General features: G+C 27.6%; 1 protein-coding gene across 1 annotated transcript in view; it reads right to left on the bottom strand.

Moving 5' to 3' along the window:
- The window catches only part of tok (tolloid-like protein 1 tolkin), a 200,120-nt gene that overhangs the window by 93,575 nt on the left and 90,631 nt on the right, over positions 1-15,914 (bottom strand). The window contains exons 2-5 of the mRNA XM_075360396.1: positions 10,427-10,976; positions 7,929-8,171; positions 4,307-4,485; positions 1,459-1,565 (exon numbers count right to left, since the gene is read on the bottom strand). Coding sequence (XP_075216511.1) covers positions 1,459-1,565; positions 4,307-4,485; positions 7,929-8,171; positions 10,427-10,976 — 1,079 coding nt within the window. The remainder of the gene's footprint in view (positions 1-1,458; positions 1,566-4,306; positions 4,486-7,928; positions 8,172-10,426; positions 10,977-15,914) is intronic.

Here is a 15,914-nt window from a genome sequence, read left to right as displayed (position 1 = left end):
AAGAATATAAAAATGTTATATTGTTCGTTATTAAGGCAATACAAATTTTAAAAAACCTGTACGACTGATATTCAGAGAACTATTAAAATTTCAAACATTTATCCGAAGTACTAATACGATATTTAAATCACTTTCTTTTATTTCTCCTTTGCAAATGAATAACTAGTAATATTATGCTCAGTTATTCTAATATTTTTTCCTAGTATGCAACTCATAGTATGATGGAAGATAAATAACAAGTAAATTTTTTTTCTAAACAAATCTAATTGAATTTTTTCATCTAGCTACAATTATTCAAATCTGATCAAAGATTTCTGTTTATCCGTAATATGTAACACGAAATCCTCAAAAGAAATTATTTGACTTCTAAGTATAAAATACAATTATTTTAACAATTAATCAGTAACAAAGAGTGTTTAATAAAAAACAAAATTATTATTGAAATTATTATAATAATTATTAATGTAAATTATTATTGAATAATATTTTTTGTTTGTTTTTGTAGTACCACAACATTCCTATGTACAATCTCTACAGTCTCTATGTAAACTACTCCATACTGATTAATGATTATAAAACAGGAAAAATGTATTAAAGTTGTATAACTACGGGGAACCTTTTGATTTTGTAAGTGTTGAACTAACTTCAATTTTCTATTTACAAACCCTAATTTGAAAGAGGTACAGATTACAGAATAAAAAGGGTATGTATTTTTTTTTCTAAATACGTTAGAAAGTGAAATCTATTTGGATGGGTATAGCTACAGAACCACGATTATATTAAACTAAAAAAAAAAGAGTTTTCGACAAGAGTAAACGGTATTGGTTGTTTACTAAACTTCATAACTATGTGACTCTTGGTAAAGAAATGGATAAAATATAGTTACTTGTTCTGTATCTTTTTATTAAAATGGCCTGTTTAAATTTAACTGTTGAAATTAACCGCCACTGTGGTTTTTACTTTTAGTGGTCTTATTCTTAGCTGAGTGAGCAGTAAGATCTTTCGGCCTTTCTTCCGGAATTCATGGATTTTAACACCGGTCAGAGTGTTCTTATATTCTCTGAATTGTTTTATTTTCAAACCTTGGGAGCGTAAAAAAACATTTGTTTGTCAATAGTCAAACGACGTTTTAATCTCTGTAAATAATGATTTCTAATACTTTGTAGTAAAGTGTTCTCTGAAGATTAAAGTAATAATTCTCAAAACATTTGTAATAAACGTTTGTAATAACGTATTTTGTTAGTATAACATAAAAATAAAAAACTAATTTAATCAAAGAAGTAATTATAAAAAGTTTACATATCAGAATCGATTGCTAGATTATTTGATGAATTAAATAAGAACTTATTAATATTTCCTGCAAATAAAATAAAACAATACTCTCTTTACAAAAGGTAAAATTATGCACACACAAAATTATACATATAATATAAAATCTAAAGATTAATAAAGACTTACTTTAGAAAACGTATTCCTAGCGTAATGCATAATTGAATCGTAATCATAAGGCAATCCCAGTGAATTAACCTCTTCCTCAGTCAATTTATTAAAATTATACTCTTGACCTGTATTAAAAAAAAGCATAATATTAGATAACACACCTATAAAAGAATTTTTTTATTTTACATAAAAATTACGAGCTAAAAAAACATTTGTAATTTATACATATTTTATTCTGAAAAGAGTGAGACAAGAAGATGTTCTCTATTGTTTTTCAACTTGTACATAGAACCCGTAGAGGAACTGAACTAAAGATTTGAGTGCGCCAAGGAGAAATAAGGTTGTTAAGATTCGCTGATTGACTTTCCTTTTTTGCCAGAAACCACAAACGGTTCGAAGAAATACTAAATGAGATAGCTTTATTAATATTTTGAAAATAAATAAGACTAAAATAAAGGTATTTAATTGTGACTGGAATGACGATGATTAGGAATAAGATATTCAAAAAAGGGAACAGAACTTACCCGAAGAGGCATATTTAGGTAATAAAATTGTAAAGGACACGCATGAAAAGCGCCTTTTGGTACAACCAAGGAGAGCTTTTATGCAAAAGAAGATCTGTTATTAACTAATATGATCTAAGAATTAGAAAAAATATTCTTGAAAATAACTGTACAAGGCGTAGTACTTTATTTCAGTGAAATTTGTGTAATAGGAAAAACAGAAGGGAAAAAACAGAGGCATTTGAAACGTGATATTAAAGGGGGATTTAGAAAATCAGATCAATCGATAAAATTGTAAGATTAAGATGTCTTAAAACGATTAGGAAAGGAAGAAACTAAAATCATAAGCTTAAATAGGAATAAAATTGGTGGTCCATTTATTAAAATATCATAATTTAATTAATTTTGTTATACAGAGATGTTTAGAAGATATAAACTATGCAGGAAGACAAAGATTAGATTACATGTAACAGATAATTTAGGATGTAGAATCTAATCTAATGTAGTAGTGTAGTAATGTTAGAATGTAATCTAATGAGATTATATGTCAAGAGTAGCTTAGAATAGAGATGAATAAAGAGTAACATCAACGACTCCAAAAAAGAAAAGAAAATTTCACTAAATAACAAAACAGTAGCACAGAAAATAAAAATTTTAAATACACAATAATGGATTAAAATAATCTACGTTATTTATTATTGCTTCTACAAAAATTATTATAAAGGTTTAAGGAAAAGAAGAAGAAAGCAAATATAAATATCTGTTTAAAATACCGGTTTTAAACCGGTATGTAGCAGGTACCTGCTACATACCGGGTATAAAAAAAATTGGAAATTTAATTTGTAACTGTATCTTTTGGATTAGGTGTACAGGATTGATTTAAGTCAGAATTGAAGAGCTAAACAAACAGTTTTAGTTGCAAGCATGACCGTAGATTGATTCCCTATCTTTCCGCTTGTCAGCATCACTTTTTATCCCCCCGAATGACACTAACATTCATCGATGGTATAATCGGTTGTAAACGACCGCATGTCCTTTGTAAAGGGAGAACTACGGGATGACCGAGGGTGTGTGAAGAATATGTTGATCGTATCAGTTCTTTCCTGCGTAGTCTAAAAAAAAATCTGTTAGGAAAACTGGCGGTGAACTAGTAATGCCGGTGATGACAATCTGGAATAGTTAAGTAATCGCTTACATTACCGGTTCATACCGTTTAGAATTGTTACAGGTTTTGAAGCCTATCGACAACAGTACTCGTGCCTACTTCTAATTGAAAAGCTGAAGCATGAAGATGACGAATAACTTTCTTAATCGTATTCTGTTTAGTAACGAGTCAAAATTTTATCTTAGTGAAAAAGTTTTTTTTTTTTTGAAGTTTTATAAAGGATCTTTTGTATGTAACTCTGTTACCTACTGATCTACCCGATTTGAGGCACAGGATTGAAGCAGCTGACGTTTCCGTTGCTCTAAACATGTTAGTTAAAGCGAAACAAATTCTCCTAACGGTTGGTTGTGTAGCGTGTGACGAAATTTGCTCACATAAACACTTGTAGGGAAAAACTTTAAAAGTTACTCTTTCATTTTATTTGTGATTCGTTATTGTAAGTCAGAGTTAAGAATTATTAAATAGCTTTAAATCCCCGAAAATCTTTTTGTAGATTCTTTACTTTGACAAGATTTGTTAACGTTTGTAATGTAATGGACTAAAAATTCGTAATTATAATTTTAACTACGCGTACATTGTTTACAAATATATATTGTATCGTCTAAAACTGAACCACTTTTTTATAAAATTGTGTAAATTCTGGTCATGAACAATAAATTTTAATTTAAAATGGATATATAAATAGCATATAAAATTAATTAATATTTCCTCTTTTATTTAAGAATTCATAAATAATATAAATATTAAATGAAAAATTTAACGACCCAAGGTATTATTAATAAATAAAAATTATATAAAACGTAAATAAAAATATTACTTACAGTTAAAGAAATTGTAAAAATTTTCTCTGCTTCACCCTGCTTGAGAAAGTGCGTAAATTTTATTTTAACATTTCCATACAGTCGTTTTCTCGCTGCGGGATTTTTGCTTTCAATATTATTTATCTCTTCTATGAAAATAAAGAAAGTGTCTGATTTTTTTTTTAATGTTTTATTAGCAAATTTAAAAAAATATATAACGTAAGAATAAAAATAGTTTAGAGAAAAAAGAGGATTTTTTAAAATATGTTTTGCCATTTTGTTAAATGTAGGTTACGACTGAAAAATGAAGAACAAAAATTACAGAAACGAATATTAAATTCGTTGATTAATTTTATTAATTTTGATAGCATTTAAAGTAAAAGAAAAAAATTACTCACCCAGCATGATATTATCACGTACAATTTGAACATGATTGTCACGATCGGGTCTAGTATGTTCATGCCAAAATCCGACCACATGCCCCAACTCGTGCACTACGATACCAAATTTATCACAATTCTTGCCGATGGATATCGCTTGTGGTCCATTTCCACGTTTACCAACAAACGAACAACATCTGAGGAACAAATTTTTATTATCTTTTTTAAAATATACTAAAAAATAAATACACAGGCACACACACGATATAAACATTTTTGCAGTAGAATAAATAAATTCGTTACTAATAATGTATTAAATCTTACAAATTCAATTTCATTATATTAAAAATATTATTATTTTTACTTTAAAACGGTCATATAAAAACGTAATCACATCGATTTTCCGATAAATACTGTTAAGTGTCACAACCAAGCTCTAACGGTCTGAAATTGACAACAGACTCACGAAAGGGACATTGTTATTTTCAAAATAGAAGCAAGAAGAGCCCTTGCAGGTCTACTAAAGAAAATTAACAGTTAACTTGTTCCCTGTTGCCTTTTTTAATATAACGAGTCACACGTGCTCTTGGTGCACATCATGTTGTCAAACCTATCAAAATGGAAGTATATTTTTCTCAACAATTAAGCATTCTTCATATAAATTACAGGAACGAGCTGCGTACAGATAATTATTAATTTCAAAGAAATTAATTCTTCGAAGAACCGCTTTACTTTAAAGCCTATAAGAAATAATAAATTGTTTTACTGGTGGAAAAACTCCTAATCATGAGACAATATTTCAAGTTTCAGAACCGTCAGAGAACGTTCTTAGCAAAACAGGCTTATGTAAAATAGGCTAAAAAAAAAGTCAAAATTAATAATCCAGATTATCCATTTTTAAAAATTATAGAAAATAAATGATTCGGAAGTCATGATAATCTTCGTTGAAAATTAAATTTAATAACCAGACCGGGTCTATAATGCAACGGACACTTAGAATATTTGCTTAAAAGAATCGCTTTTACGTCACACGTATTAATAATATATTTTTATAACATATTTTTCCTATCTCATCTACAGCAGTATAAATGTACCTAATATCTTCAGTATCATGATTAAAACACGTTAAGAATGTTTTTAAACTAAACTAAAATAATTTATGTAATTCGGCTTTAATGAACAACTGATGACAATCACACTTTATGTCGCGTAATATTTAATTCTTATATCTAACACTTTAATCCTTTATACAATATAAGCAATATTTAGTAATAAATAGGTTCAATCAAGAAATTAAATAATCAAAATGACTTCACCTTTTGAACTCCCTGGTTACGTAAACTGGTTGAATTTTCAATATATTAAAAAAATAAATCGATAAGAAAATGTAAGTCTTAGGAAAGATTTTAAATAATTTTTTACAATTCTAAATGAATTTTAGAAGAGTTAAAAGATAATGGGAATTTAAGCTTTTAAGTAACTGTCCATTTTACTAGAAATAAAAATGATAACCGGTAAACGGAGATTTCCAACAGGAAATCTCTATTACCGGATTATTCTTATTCCTTAATCCTCGTATTTTTACGATAAAATGGATACAAACTTAAAAACTTTTATTTTACTGATAGTTATAGCGTTCAGGTTTTTTGTAGCTTTGCAAGATTCAGAGTAAAATCCGGCTTTATATATATATATATTTTTATTTTATTAATGTAACAATTATATTGAGAAAAGATATACAGTTTTTTCATATAAAATATATTACGAAGTTCTCCCGGGATTTTTCATTACCTATTCTACTCGTGAAAAATAAATATATGTCCTAAAATGCTTTGTTTGCGAGTTACGCTAGTAAAGATTTCGCTCGGATTTCAGCTACCCAGGTGAAACGAGGTCGTAATGAAATGAAAAATCAAATAAAATAGATCCCAAAACTGTATCTAGTAAATTTTGATAAATCTGGGGTGAAAAACCAATAAATGGGGAAAAAACTCGGTTTTTTATGTTTGACGTGCAATAACTTTGTTAAATGGGTAATAAACACATAAAACTTTTAAACGAAAGTTGTATAGAATTTAATTTTGAAAAAATGTTGTAAGATAAGTTGAGGAAAACAAATAAAAGTTAGAAAAATTCGATGAATTTTGATGGTAGAAAAATTCGAATTTTATTTAGAAACAGTGCATAACTGCATTTGTCAGAAAAGTTGTATGTGTGTGTTTTGTTTGTTTGTTTGTAAATGAGTATTTACATAAAAGCGTATTATTCATTCAAATTCATTACCAATTGATTGGTTGTATTTGAATCGGACCTAAATATTTATATGACAAAGGAATTTTTTTAAATGATGCGTATTTAAACTTTACAGTTTTATATGTAAGATTATATGTATACTTCGCAAGTATGCACAACGAATATACACAAATTAAAAAAAAAAAATAACACATCGTTGTTTATAAACAATAAGAAAAAAAGAAAAAAACCACAGAGCCAGATAACTGATAAAAAAATGCCAATTCAAATTTTCAGCCTTTCTGTTAATCAACAAGATGATTAGATGATGAAAAAAAATTAAATGGAATTATCCAGTAACTTCTTTTCCAGATCATGGAAGAAGTAAAACACTGCAAAGCAAGAAGAGTTGCAAATGTGTAATAAATTTGAACAGCTTACGACGTTTCACAAAACATTTCTGGTATATCATTAATTAATTTTTTCTCTAGAATCTATAGTTTTTTGTTTTATTTTTTTTTTTAATTGGTTTAATTTGGTGAAACTAGGGTAGTTTTGAATGATCTATTCAGTGTAAATGAATTAAATTAAATGTCATGATTTTTTTTTAAATGTAAATATTCTACTATTTAGATGTGTGTCTTATTTATTGAAGATATATCACAATTATCCGAATAGTATTTTTTGAAGCCACATTTACGAACAATACATAGACACTTATGTATAAATCATTTAAGAAATAATAATTATTATTGAAATTCCAATTTAAGGCCGTATTTTTTTAGAAAGTTAAAAACTTAATAACTGTTTTGCCCGGTTTTCAGTTTTTATTGCTATTCACCTTATAATTGTGTTGTTAGGTCAAAATCTAAAAGAAAATTTGTTTGGCTTGTAAAAATATAGTGAACACGGATGCATGATGAACTTTTAACTTATAAATCTAAATTAAATTAGAAAAACTTAGCACTAAACACTGTAAATCGCCTACATGAGAGATGGATGTAAATTAAGCGAAATTCGTTCATTGTTACCGTGGTCGATTCTTGAAATAAATTATTTTTATTCAAAGGTTATTACTTAAAGTCATAACTGACGTGTGACGTTACCAGAAATAATCTTTTTCCATATGTTAAGTTATACACTCCACTTTTAAATTGACTTTTTGTGGAAAAAGTTTTTCTATTTGAAGTTAGTTTCAGTGATCCGCCTCAGTCCTTAATCCACCATCTTATCTTCTCTTCTACTTTAGAAATTTCACTACCAAGAAAATAATCTTATTATAAATATATACCATAACATAATAAAAACAAATTACTCATTTTTAGTAACAATTAAAATAATTTCTGATTATTCAATATTTGAGTGAAATATAAAAACAAAAATAAAAATTTAGATCTTATTTATTTACCCGCACGGTCTCTCCGTGAAGACGATATAGTTAGCATGCTCTACTTGGTTACGTTCAACAAATTTGACACAGGTAAAATTTTCCCAGTGTCTCATTGCTTGTTTAAATAAAGCCTTATGAGCACCACTGAAATTTCCATCAATCTCATAAGGTATAACCCCGTAATCCCAAACTCTTTCCTTCCTTGCAGTTGCAGCACGTTTTAATCTACGTAAATTTTCCTCAACTTTCGGCGCAACAGCTCTGCAACAAAAATATGATTAATTAAAAACTTATATAGAGTAAGATCATAAAAAACAGTAGGAGAAGTCAGTTAACAATTATTTACTTTAGTTTGTGTAGTATTTTGTATAAAATTACGCAATAGAAATAAATTTTATACAAAGCAGTAGAGAATAAAAAAGAAATTCAAAATTGGTAAAAGTATCAAGTTTTATATGAGTAGATAATAAGAAAGGGTAACTTTCGATACAAAAAGCAGCCATAAAATGGGAAAATTCTTGTTTCCATTGCTTTTTCACACACAGAAAACAAAATGAAGCAACTGAAGAAAACTTTGAACAAATTCCAAGCCGTAATGTAAAGAACAACGACGATGAGATTCTTTAATTTTTTTCATTTATTTTGCTAAAACAAAAAGTTCTTAAGAAGAATTCATTGTTTAAAATAAAATTTAAAATCTCAGTAAAATAGAAGCTAATAATTAATGTTGCTGAACATTACAGTTCAGAAATTAATGATTTTTTGTCAGTAAAATTACAAACAAATTGCCAAATGAAGGATGATATGAAATCATAACAGTATGCTCCAATTAGAAAAGAATGATAATAATAAATAAATGGAAATGTTTAAAAATATTTATTGGAGGATTAATCGCAGCCTAATAAGAACATTAAGAAAGATAGAACGGTTTTGATAACAAAAATTTTCAAGGAAATGTTGAAAATTAAGTTAAGTAAATAAAATCCTAAATGGAAACGTACTGACGAATGGAGACAAATGGCATAATTTTATGTAGAAGAACATTGAATTGATAGGTCCCAACATTATAAGGAATAAATTCGAAATACGTTTCATTTTTGTTCTTTTTCATAAAATAATAAGATTTTTGTAAACGGATTTGGAGCGTAATATCGTTTTTAAATTTATTTGTGATCTATTTCGATCCTTTAATTTAAAATACACGCTGACAGTGTACAATATATAATCATAAACTTATATTTTGCTTCTAGAATTTCTGTGAATATTGAAAAAAAATCCGTTTAAAGATTGAACATCATTTCGCAGAAAAATTGTTCTTGAACATTCAAAAATAATTGAGAACCATTTAAAAAGATTTCTGCATTCTACTGGACCACTGAACTAAAGAATCAGATAATCATTAAAAAATTACGCATAAAATCTTTTACCTGGTGAGTTTTTTCTACAGAAAATAAAAAATGTATTTAAGCAAAAAAATAAATTAATAAATAAAATAAACAAGAATTATTTTTGTATTAGAGAATACAAATTATATTAAAATAAAATGTCTTCATAATTATTTTTAATAGCATATTAGATGTACTTCTAGCATACCTCTAAAGCTTTAGACGAAGAATCTTATATTACCATCTTAAAAAACTAACTTTCTCTAATATAATAAAGTTTTATGTTTAAACTGCAACGGGAAACACTCAAGAAGCACTTTAGAAACAAAAGGTCAATTTATGTCGGGAGATTAAATAATGTACGAGTACATGATTTTGTAAATAAACATCATCCTTTGAACTTCAATAGTTCAGTGTTTTATTTACTTGTCTCTTTTTATACATAGAATATAATTATTTAAATTGTCTTTTATTATTAATTAATATTTTATATATTGATTCTTGCATTTACTTTAGGGTATGTTTCATTTATCTATTATTAATTAATACTTTACAAGTATTGATTGCAATCATTTAACAATCGATATACACAGTCTAGTAACAAATTTTTATTATTTTTTTTTTTTTTTAGTAAACAGTGCTTTAAAGTTTATGTTTGCTGTTCTTTTTTTATTCAGTCTGGCACTCTCTATCTTTGTATCTAATAAGTTTTTAACTTATTTAAACTCTACTTACCACTGTTGCTTAGGATATTATGAAAAACAAAGAAATTAAGGGGTTTTAATAAGCTACTCGTTTGTTTACTATTTTGATAAAATGCATTGTTCCCTTCTGCCCTGCCACTAACCTTTAAAATTGTAGGATCTAGAAAAATTTAAACTATAACAATTCCTTTAATTGTTATAGTCATGGTTATTAAGTAGCAAATCCTTAACAGTTAATTGGATACGTCCACAAACTTAAATTAATTGATCCTCAGCATTCATTTAACATGATTTGCACTTCTTTTGTCTTTTTTTATAGAAGTTGTAATGAAGTTCACACTTGATAAACTTTACTAATATCAAAGTCACACGTGTTAAAATTTTACAAATATCAAAATTTTGCGATATTATATTTAGTAATATGTACCTGTTAACTTTTTGCTTCTTCCTTCTTCGAAGTCGTCTACTTCTTCTGTTACTCCTGTTTTTTTTTTTATGTCTACCATTATTTTGATTTTCTTTGCTTCGGTCAACATAATCAGCATTACATTTAGTAACACTTACGGTAATTTCTGTATCGGTAACATTTACAGTACAATTTTTTAAAGAAGAAGTGGTGTTTGTCTTATGGTTCGAATCCGTGTTATTTATTTCACGTTCCAAAGGACGTATATGTGATTTTCTACCAAGTAAGATAATTCGATCTTTTTCACTTTCTTTTTGTTTTTCTTTTCCTTTTATATCAATGATTTTGTCTTCATCGATCGTTTCTTCGATATCAAGACGATGGTGATAATTATGGTGATGTTTTTTAATATGTAGATCCATTAGACCTTCTTCTTCAACTTGAAGACCTTCTAAAAGCGCTTCTTTTTTATATTTTTCAATTTCTGCTTGATATGTTTTATTCTTTTTTTGTAAATCCCATTCTAATTCATATCGTACATTCGGTATGGCTATATCTCCAAGGAATGCGCCTAATATAACAGAAAAAAAACAAACAAAATATTAGACAGATTTATTAATCAAACAATTTATCAATATAAATTAAGGAATTTAAAAAGGTAATAAAGCTAGCAGAAGTAGAAGGTAATGTACTCAGGGAACGTTTTTTAGGATAAGAGTAAAATTGATAAATTGAAGAAAATTAGTGAGAAGTAATAGAGGAAAACTTAGAGATGAAAGCCAAGGAATTCATTGCAATAATAATAATAATTAAAGATTTCTTATTTTGTAAGCGTAAAGTAAAAATGGAGCTGATAAGAAAGTTTTTGGAACGTTGCTGTTTTCGGAATTTTGTGCGATTCCATAAATATTAAGAAAGGATAGGAGTCACCTGAAATAAGTATTTAAAAACATTGTGAAGTATTAAGGGAGTAATAACTACAATTGAAGTGGAAATAAGTAGCTTGTTTTGATGTTGAGGAAATGTAAGATAAAATGGTGAAGATAAGTATAAAGAAATAATTTTAAAGCGAAACTACGATGAAAAACTTTTTAATGGTAATAAAGAAAAGAGAAACATTAAAGGATGACGAAGGATATGAAGATATAATAGTTCAGAAATAAAAATTCATGGAAGTGAAGAAAGTGACTCAAAACAGGAAACGCTGGAGGAAAGACAAACAGGAAGAATTTTTGCAATATACAAAGAGCAATGATGATGAATAAACATACTATCTCAAAAACCAATAAAACAAACAATACAAATGTTAATATTTATTGTTAAATATTGGTGAATTAATCCATCAAGCAAAAAAATATTTTTTTTTCTTTTCTTTTTTTTTTTTTTTTTGTCTTTTAATATTACTAACGGTACCTGATTTGGGACTATAAGTAAATTTAATTAGTGGTAATCACGTGAAGAGAGGTTCTAGACGAAACCCCTCATTAAAGCATACGAAGGTTCAATACCTCATATATAGAAAAAGCACTTGTATAAGTGGTCTAAGTAAAGTTCAATACTCAAAACAGCACCAGAAACAAATCACAGGTAAAAAGAACAAAAGTAAAAACAGTCTCATCAGTACCAGTATATAAAAGCAACATTACAAATAAATAAAAAATTAATCGGTAATAGAAGTAACTGTAATTTGTAGACTATTAAAATGACGTTCTTTACAAACAGACTCATCCTGTGTTCCCACTCATAGGTTCATTCAACCGATCACTCCTTTGGTTACATCTCCAGGTCCAAAGAAATGAACAAATAACTTTTGGAAACAGAGTAAAATTGTTTAAAAAACAACTTAGATTTGTTCTATGCATACAAACTTTTAATCTTTGTTGTACAAAAATAAAATTGAAGATTTATTAGATAATCGGGCTAAATTGTTTCTTTTAAGCTCAATAGAATCTTAAATCATTGTTGCGTTTAATAGTCAGTCAAATGGCCTTAGAGAATGTGTGGTAAAATACCGCTGGAAAGTAATGATAAGCTCTTTATTTGAAATACTAAATGATCTTACTCAATTATTAAGGCTCCTGTATTAAAGTTATAAATTTTTAGTTTGCATAAAAGTAAATTAAAAGTTTTAAGTTAAATATATATGTTTAAAATTTTCAGTTTATGTTGATACAGGTTGATATAATTTTAGTATTTAAAAAAATAATTAAAAAGTAATAACAAGCGTAGTCAAAGAAGAGATGATAACAACAGCTAACAAAAAGTAAATAAATCCATCAAAAAATTAGATTACCTTAGATAAACGGTGAATTTTAGCCTTACTGGCTAAAATTTTGTGCTGCAGGAGACCTATATTCAAGTACGGTTAAAAGTACGACGATTATTTAATTGAATTTTAATATGAATATATCACCGGTTATTTTCGTAGTTATCATTCAATAAAAAGCATTCAGGATAAAATTCAACAGAAGAAGCTATCAAAATCTAATCCAACCTCTAAAAAAGTTAATCTGGGTAAAATGAAAAATCTATTACTTTCTTTCCAAAATTACTATACTTAATTTATATAAGAAATTATGTAGTTTGCTATACTAGTAGAACAGAATTAAAGCTCCATACTTTCACTTAACGTATCGGTTTTCTTTTCATTCTATGTGATAAAATTATTGTGACCAAATTTTTGAAGTTTTTGCATTATCACACAGCCTGCTAAACTCATAACTTAATCATCTTTAATTAATAAAACTTTTCAGTTTATAAGCAATTGCTAAGAGTTAGTAAAATGAAAATCTGGCCTTTTATTTGAACTAGAAACTAAAAATAACTTACGTAAACTACGGAGAGAAATCCTTCTGTATCTTCAATTTTTTTTTTTTTTTTGTAACGACACAGCAACTTTAAAATCTGTTCATAGAACAATAAGTAAATAAGATGTAATTGAACTAACATTAAGGTGCCACAGACCCAGCGGCTTGTGACTTAACAATGGATCAGAAGAGCACTCCGTACGGCCAGACCATAAATTCACCTAATTGAAGCGATAAGGCAAACCAATATTGTTCCTCAGCAATCTTGAAAAATCACTGATCGTGTTATCTAATAAATTGACCGATAAATAATTCGGGTGCCGATCCAAACGATTTTGATACCATATGAGAGATTTAATACCAGAGAGATTTCCTGCCGAACGGTTCGCAACTTAAGGTCATTATATATAAGGCTTTTACTTATGTACCAGGGTATATTGAGCATTTTCCGCAGTGTTTTTGTATTCAAGTATGTCAATACTGGAATAGCACGCTAAACCTCACAATTCAAGCCCGTAAGTCCAAACAGACTTCAAAACGCATTTATAAATCAATAATTTACTTTCTGCTGAAAGCCGAGATCTATGTCCATCAGCCAGTACATGGTTAAACATAAGATCTAACTGTTTCCGCTAAGAAGTGATATGTTTCCCCAAGTAGGTCGTCGATGAAGTTCAAACTGTTCAAACTGAGTGAAAATATATTAAAAAAAAATTATATAAATTTCTAAAATATAAATTAAAAAATCTGATGTGAAAAATGCATAGTACCTTGTACGCCTATTAAATTACATTCACACATTTACAAAAAATGAAAAGTACAGAAAAATTTTATTTCATTAAAAACTTCTGATTTTTTTTTGTTATTATAGAATTATAATTCATCGTAAAACCTATTTTTACAATCAGAGATTAATAATTAATTATTAATAAATCAATATATCTAAATGTAAAAAAAAAAAGTTAAAAAACGGAGATGAAATCGGATTCGAATCGTGTGCCTTCCCCTTTTAAGACCAAATATTTCATTAATTAAAATTTTATTTGGTTATAACTCTGGAATCAATGAAAGTAAGTGCCACTTATTATATATTGTTCAAAAGCTCTCAATGAGGGTTTATTACTGCAGTTAAGAAAAAGTCCAAAATCCAAAAATTTGGATTTTGGGCTTTTTTGACACTTTTGGTTCAGCCGATTGCAATCAAAAACGGAGGTGCACAATTATGTGTTACAGCAGTCCTAAATCCAAAATTTCAACATCCTGTAGGTAATCGTTTTTGAGTTATGCGAGATACATACGTACGTACAGACATCTCGCCAAAACTAGTAAAAATAGATTCAGGGATGGTCAAAATGGATATTTCCGTTGAAATCTGAAAAACTGACATTTTTTCCCGATCACTATACTTCCTCTACTTCGTACAAGTAAAAATGAGAAGTGTTAAATTCTTTTAATCACTTAAAACAATTTTTCGTTATGCATCCAGCGACTTCATAGTTCATTGTAGGGAATTTTAATTGAAGTGGTAGATAAAGTTAAACAAATGTTTTATAATTTACAGAAAGTGTACATTTTTATAATTAATTTCAGTAGACTGAAAAAACAATTGCAGTACTATTTTATTTTTTTGTTAAAAAAATAATTTATAATTTATTTTAAGAAAAAAGAATTTCTGATAATATTTTATAAAATCATTTCATTTCTACTCTGGAAACTGTTTTAATTCAGTACTTGTTGTCAACTGCATAACGTGAAATTTGTTTTAGCTTTAAAACACATAAACACACATTTACATAAAACACATATTGTTTTTTTGTATGTGCAGTTTGCTTTTTTCATATAATCAGTTTATATATTATGTATTCACGCAAATATTAAATTTTAATTTATATCTTTTTTCTAACTTCAAAAGTCCAAAATCCAATTTTTTTTGGATTTTGGGCTTTTTCGGACACTTTTGACTTATTCGATTGCAGTCAAAAAAGGAGTTGCACAACTAGATGTTACAACAGTCCTAAATTCAAAATTCAACATCCTACTGCTAATCGTATTGAGTTATGCTAAATACATACATACATACGTACGTACAGACGTCACGCCGAAACTAGTCAAAATGGATTCAGGGATGGTCAAAATAGATATTTTCGTTGAAATCTAAAAACCGAATTTTTTTGCGATCACAATACTTCCTTTACTAAAAGGAAGTAAAAACTGAAAATAAATTTTTAAAAATGTAATATTAAATCAACTCCGATGGTAGCATTTCTACTATTCATCTGGAATGTTCTCGGTTTGAATTTCAGTTAAGTAATATTTTTTCACATTATACAGGATTCAAAATATCTCTAAGGACATCCAGTAAAAAATTGGTGAAATATTAATTTTGAAAAATTTAAGAAATAAATTAAAAATAAAGAAATTGTTTAATTTAAAAACAAATTAACAGACTTCGGGTAAGAAATGATTATATAGGATAATTTGTGAGAAAACCAATTTATACATCCTTAATTATATGTAATTGTTTACTTTTACATTTTAGTGCAGCTAGAAATTTTAAAATCAATCTTTAAAACATTTTAATCCAATTCAGAGTGGGTGTCTACACCAGTAAGTATTAAGCCTGCATTAAATCGTTTGAATCTATAATCGATTCTTCCAATTTACGAAAAATATGTTACAAAAAAATTATTAATCGAATGGGC

The sequence above is a fragment of the Lycorma delicatula genome, chromosome 3 (assembly GCF_047948215.1).
Source record: "Lycorma delicatula isolate Av1 chromosome 3, ASM4794821v1, whole genome shotgun sequence".
NCBI lineage: Eukaryota > Metazoa > Arthropoda > Insecta > Hemiptera > Fulgoridae > Lycorma > Lycorma delicatula.
The sequence above is the reverse complement of the archived record's forward strand: the minus strand, read 5'-3'. Positions and strand labels throughout refer to the sequence as shown.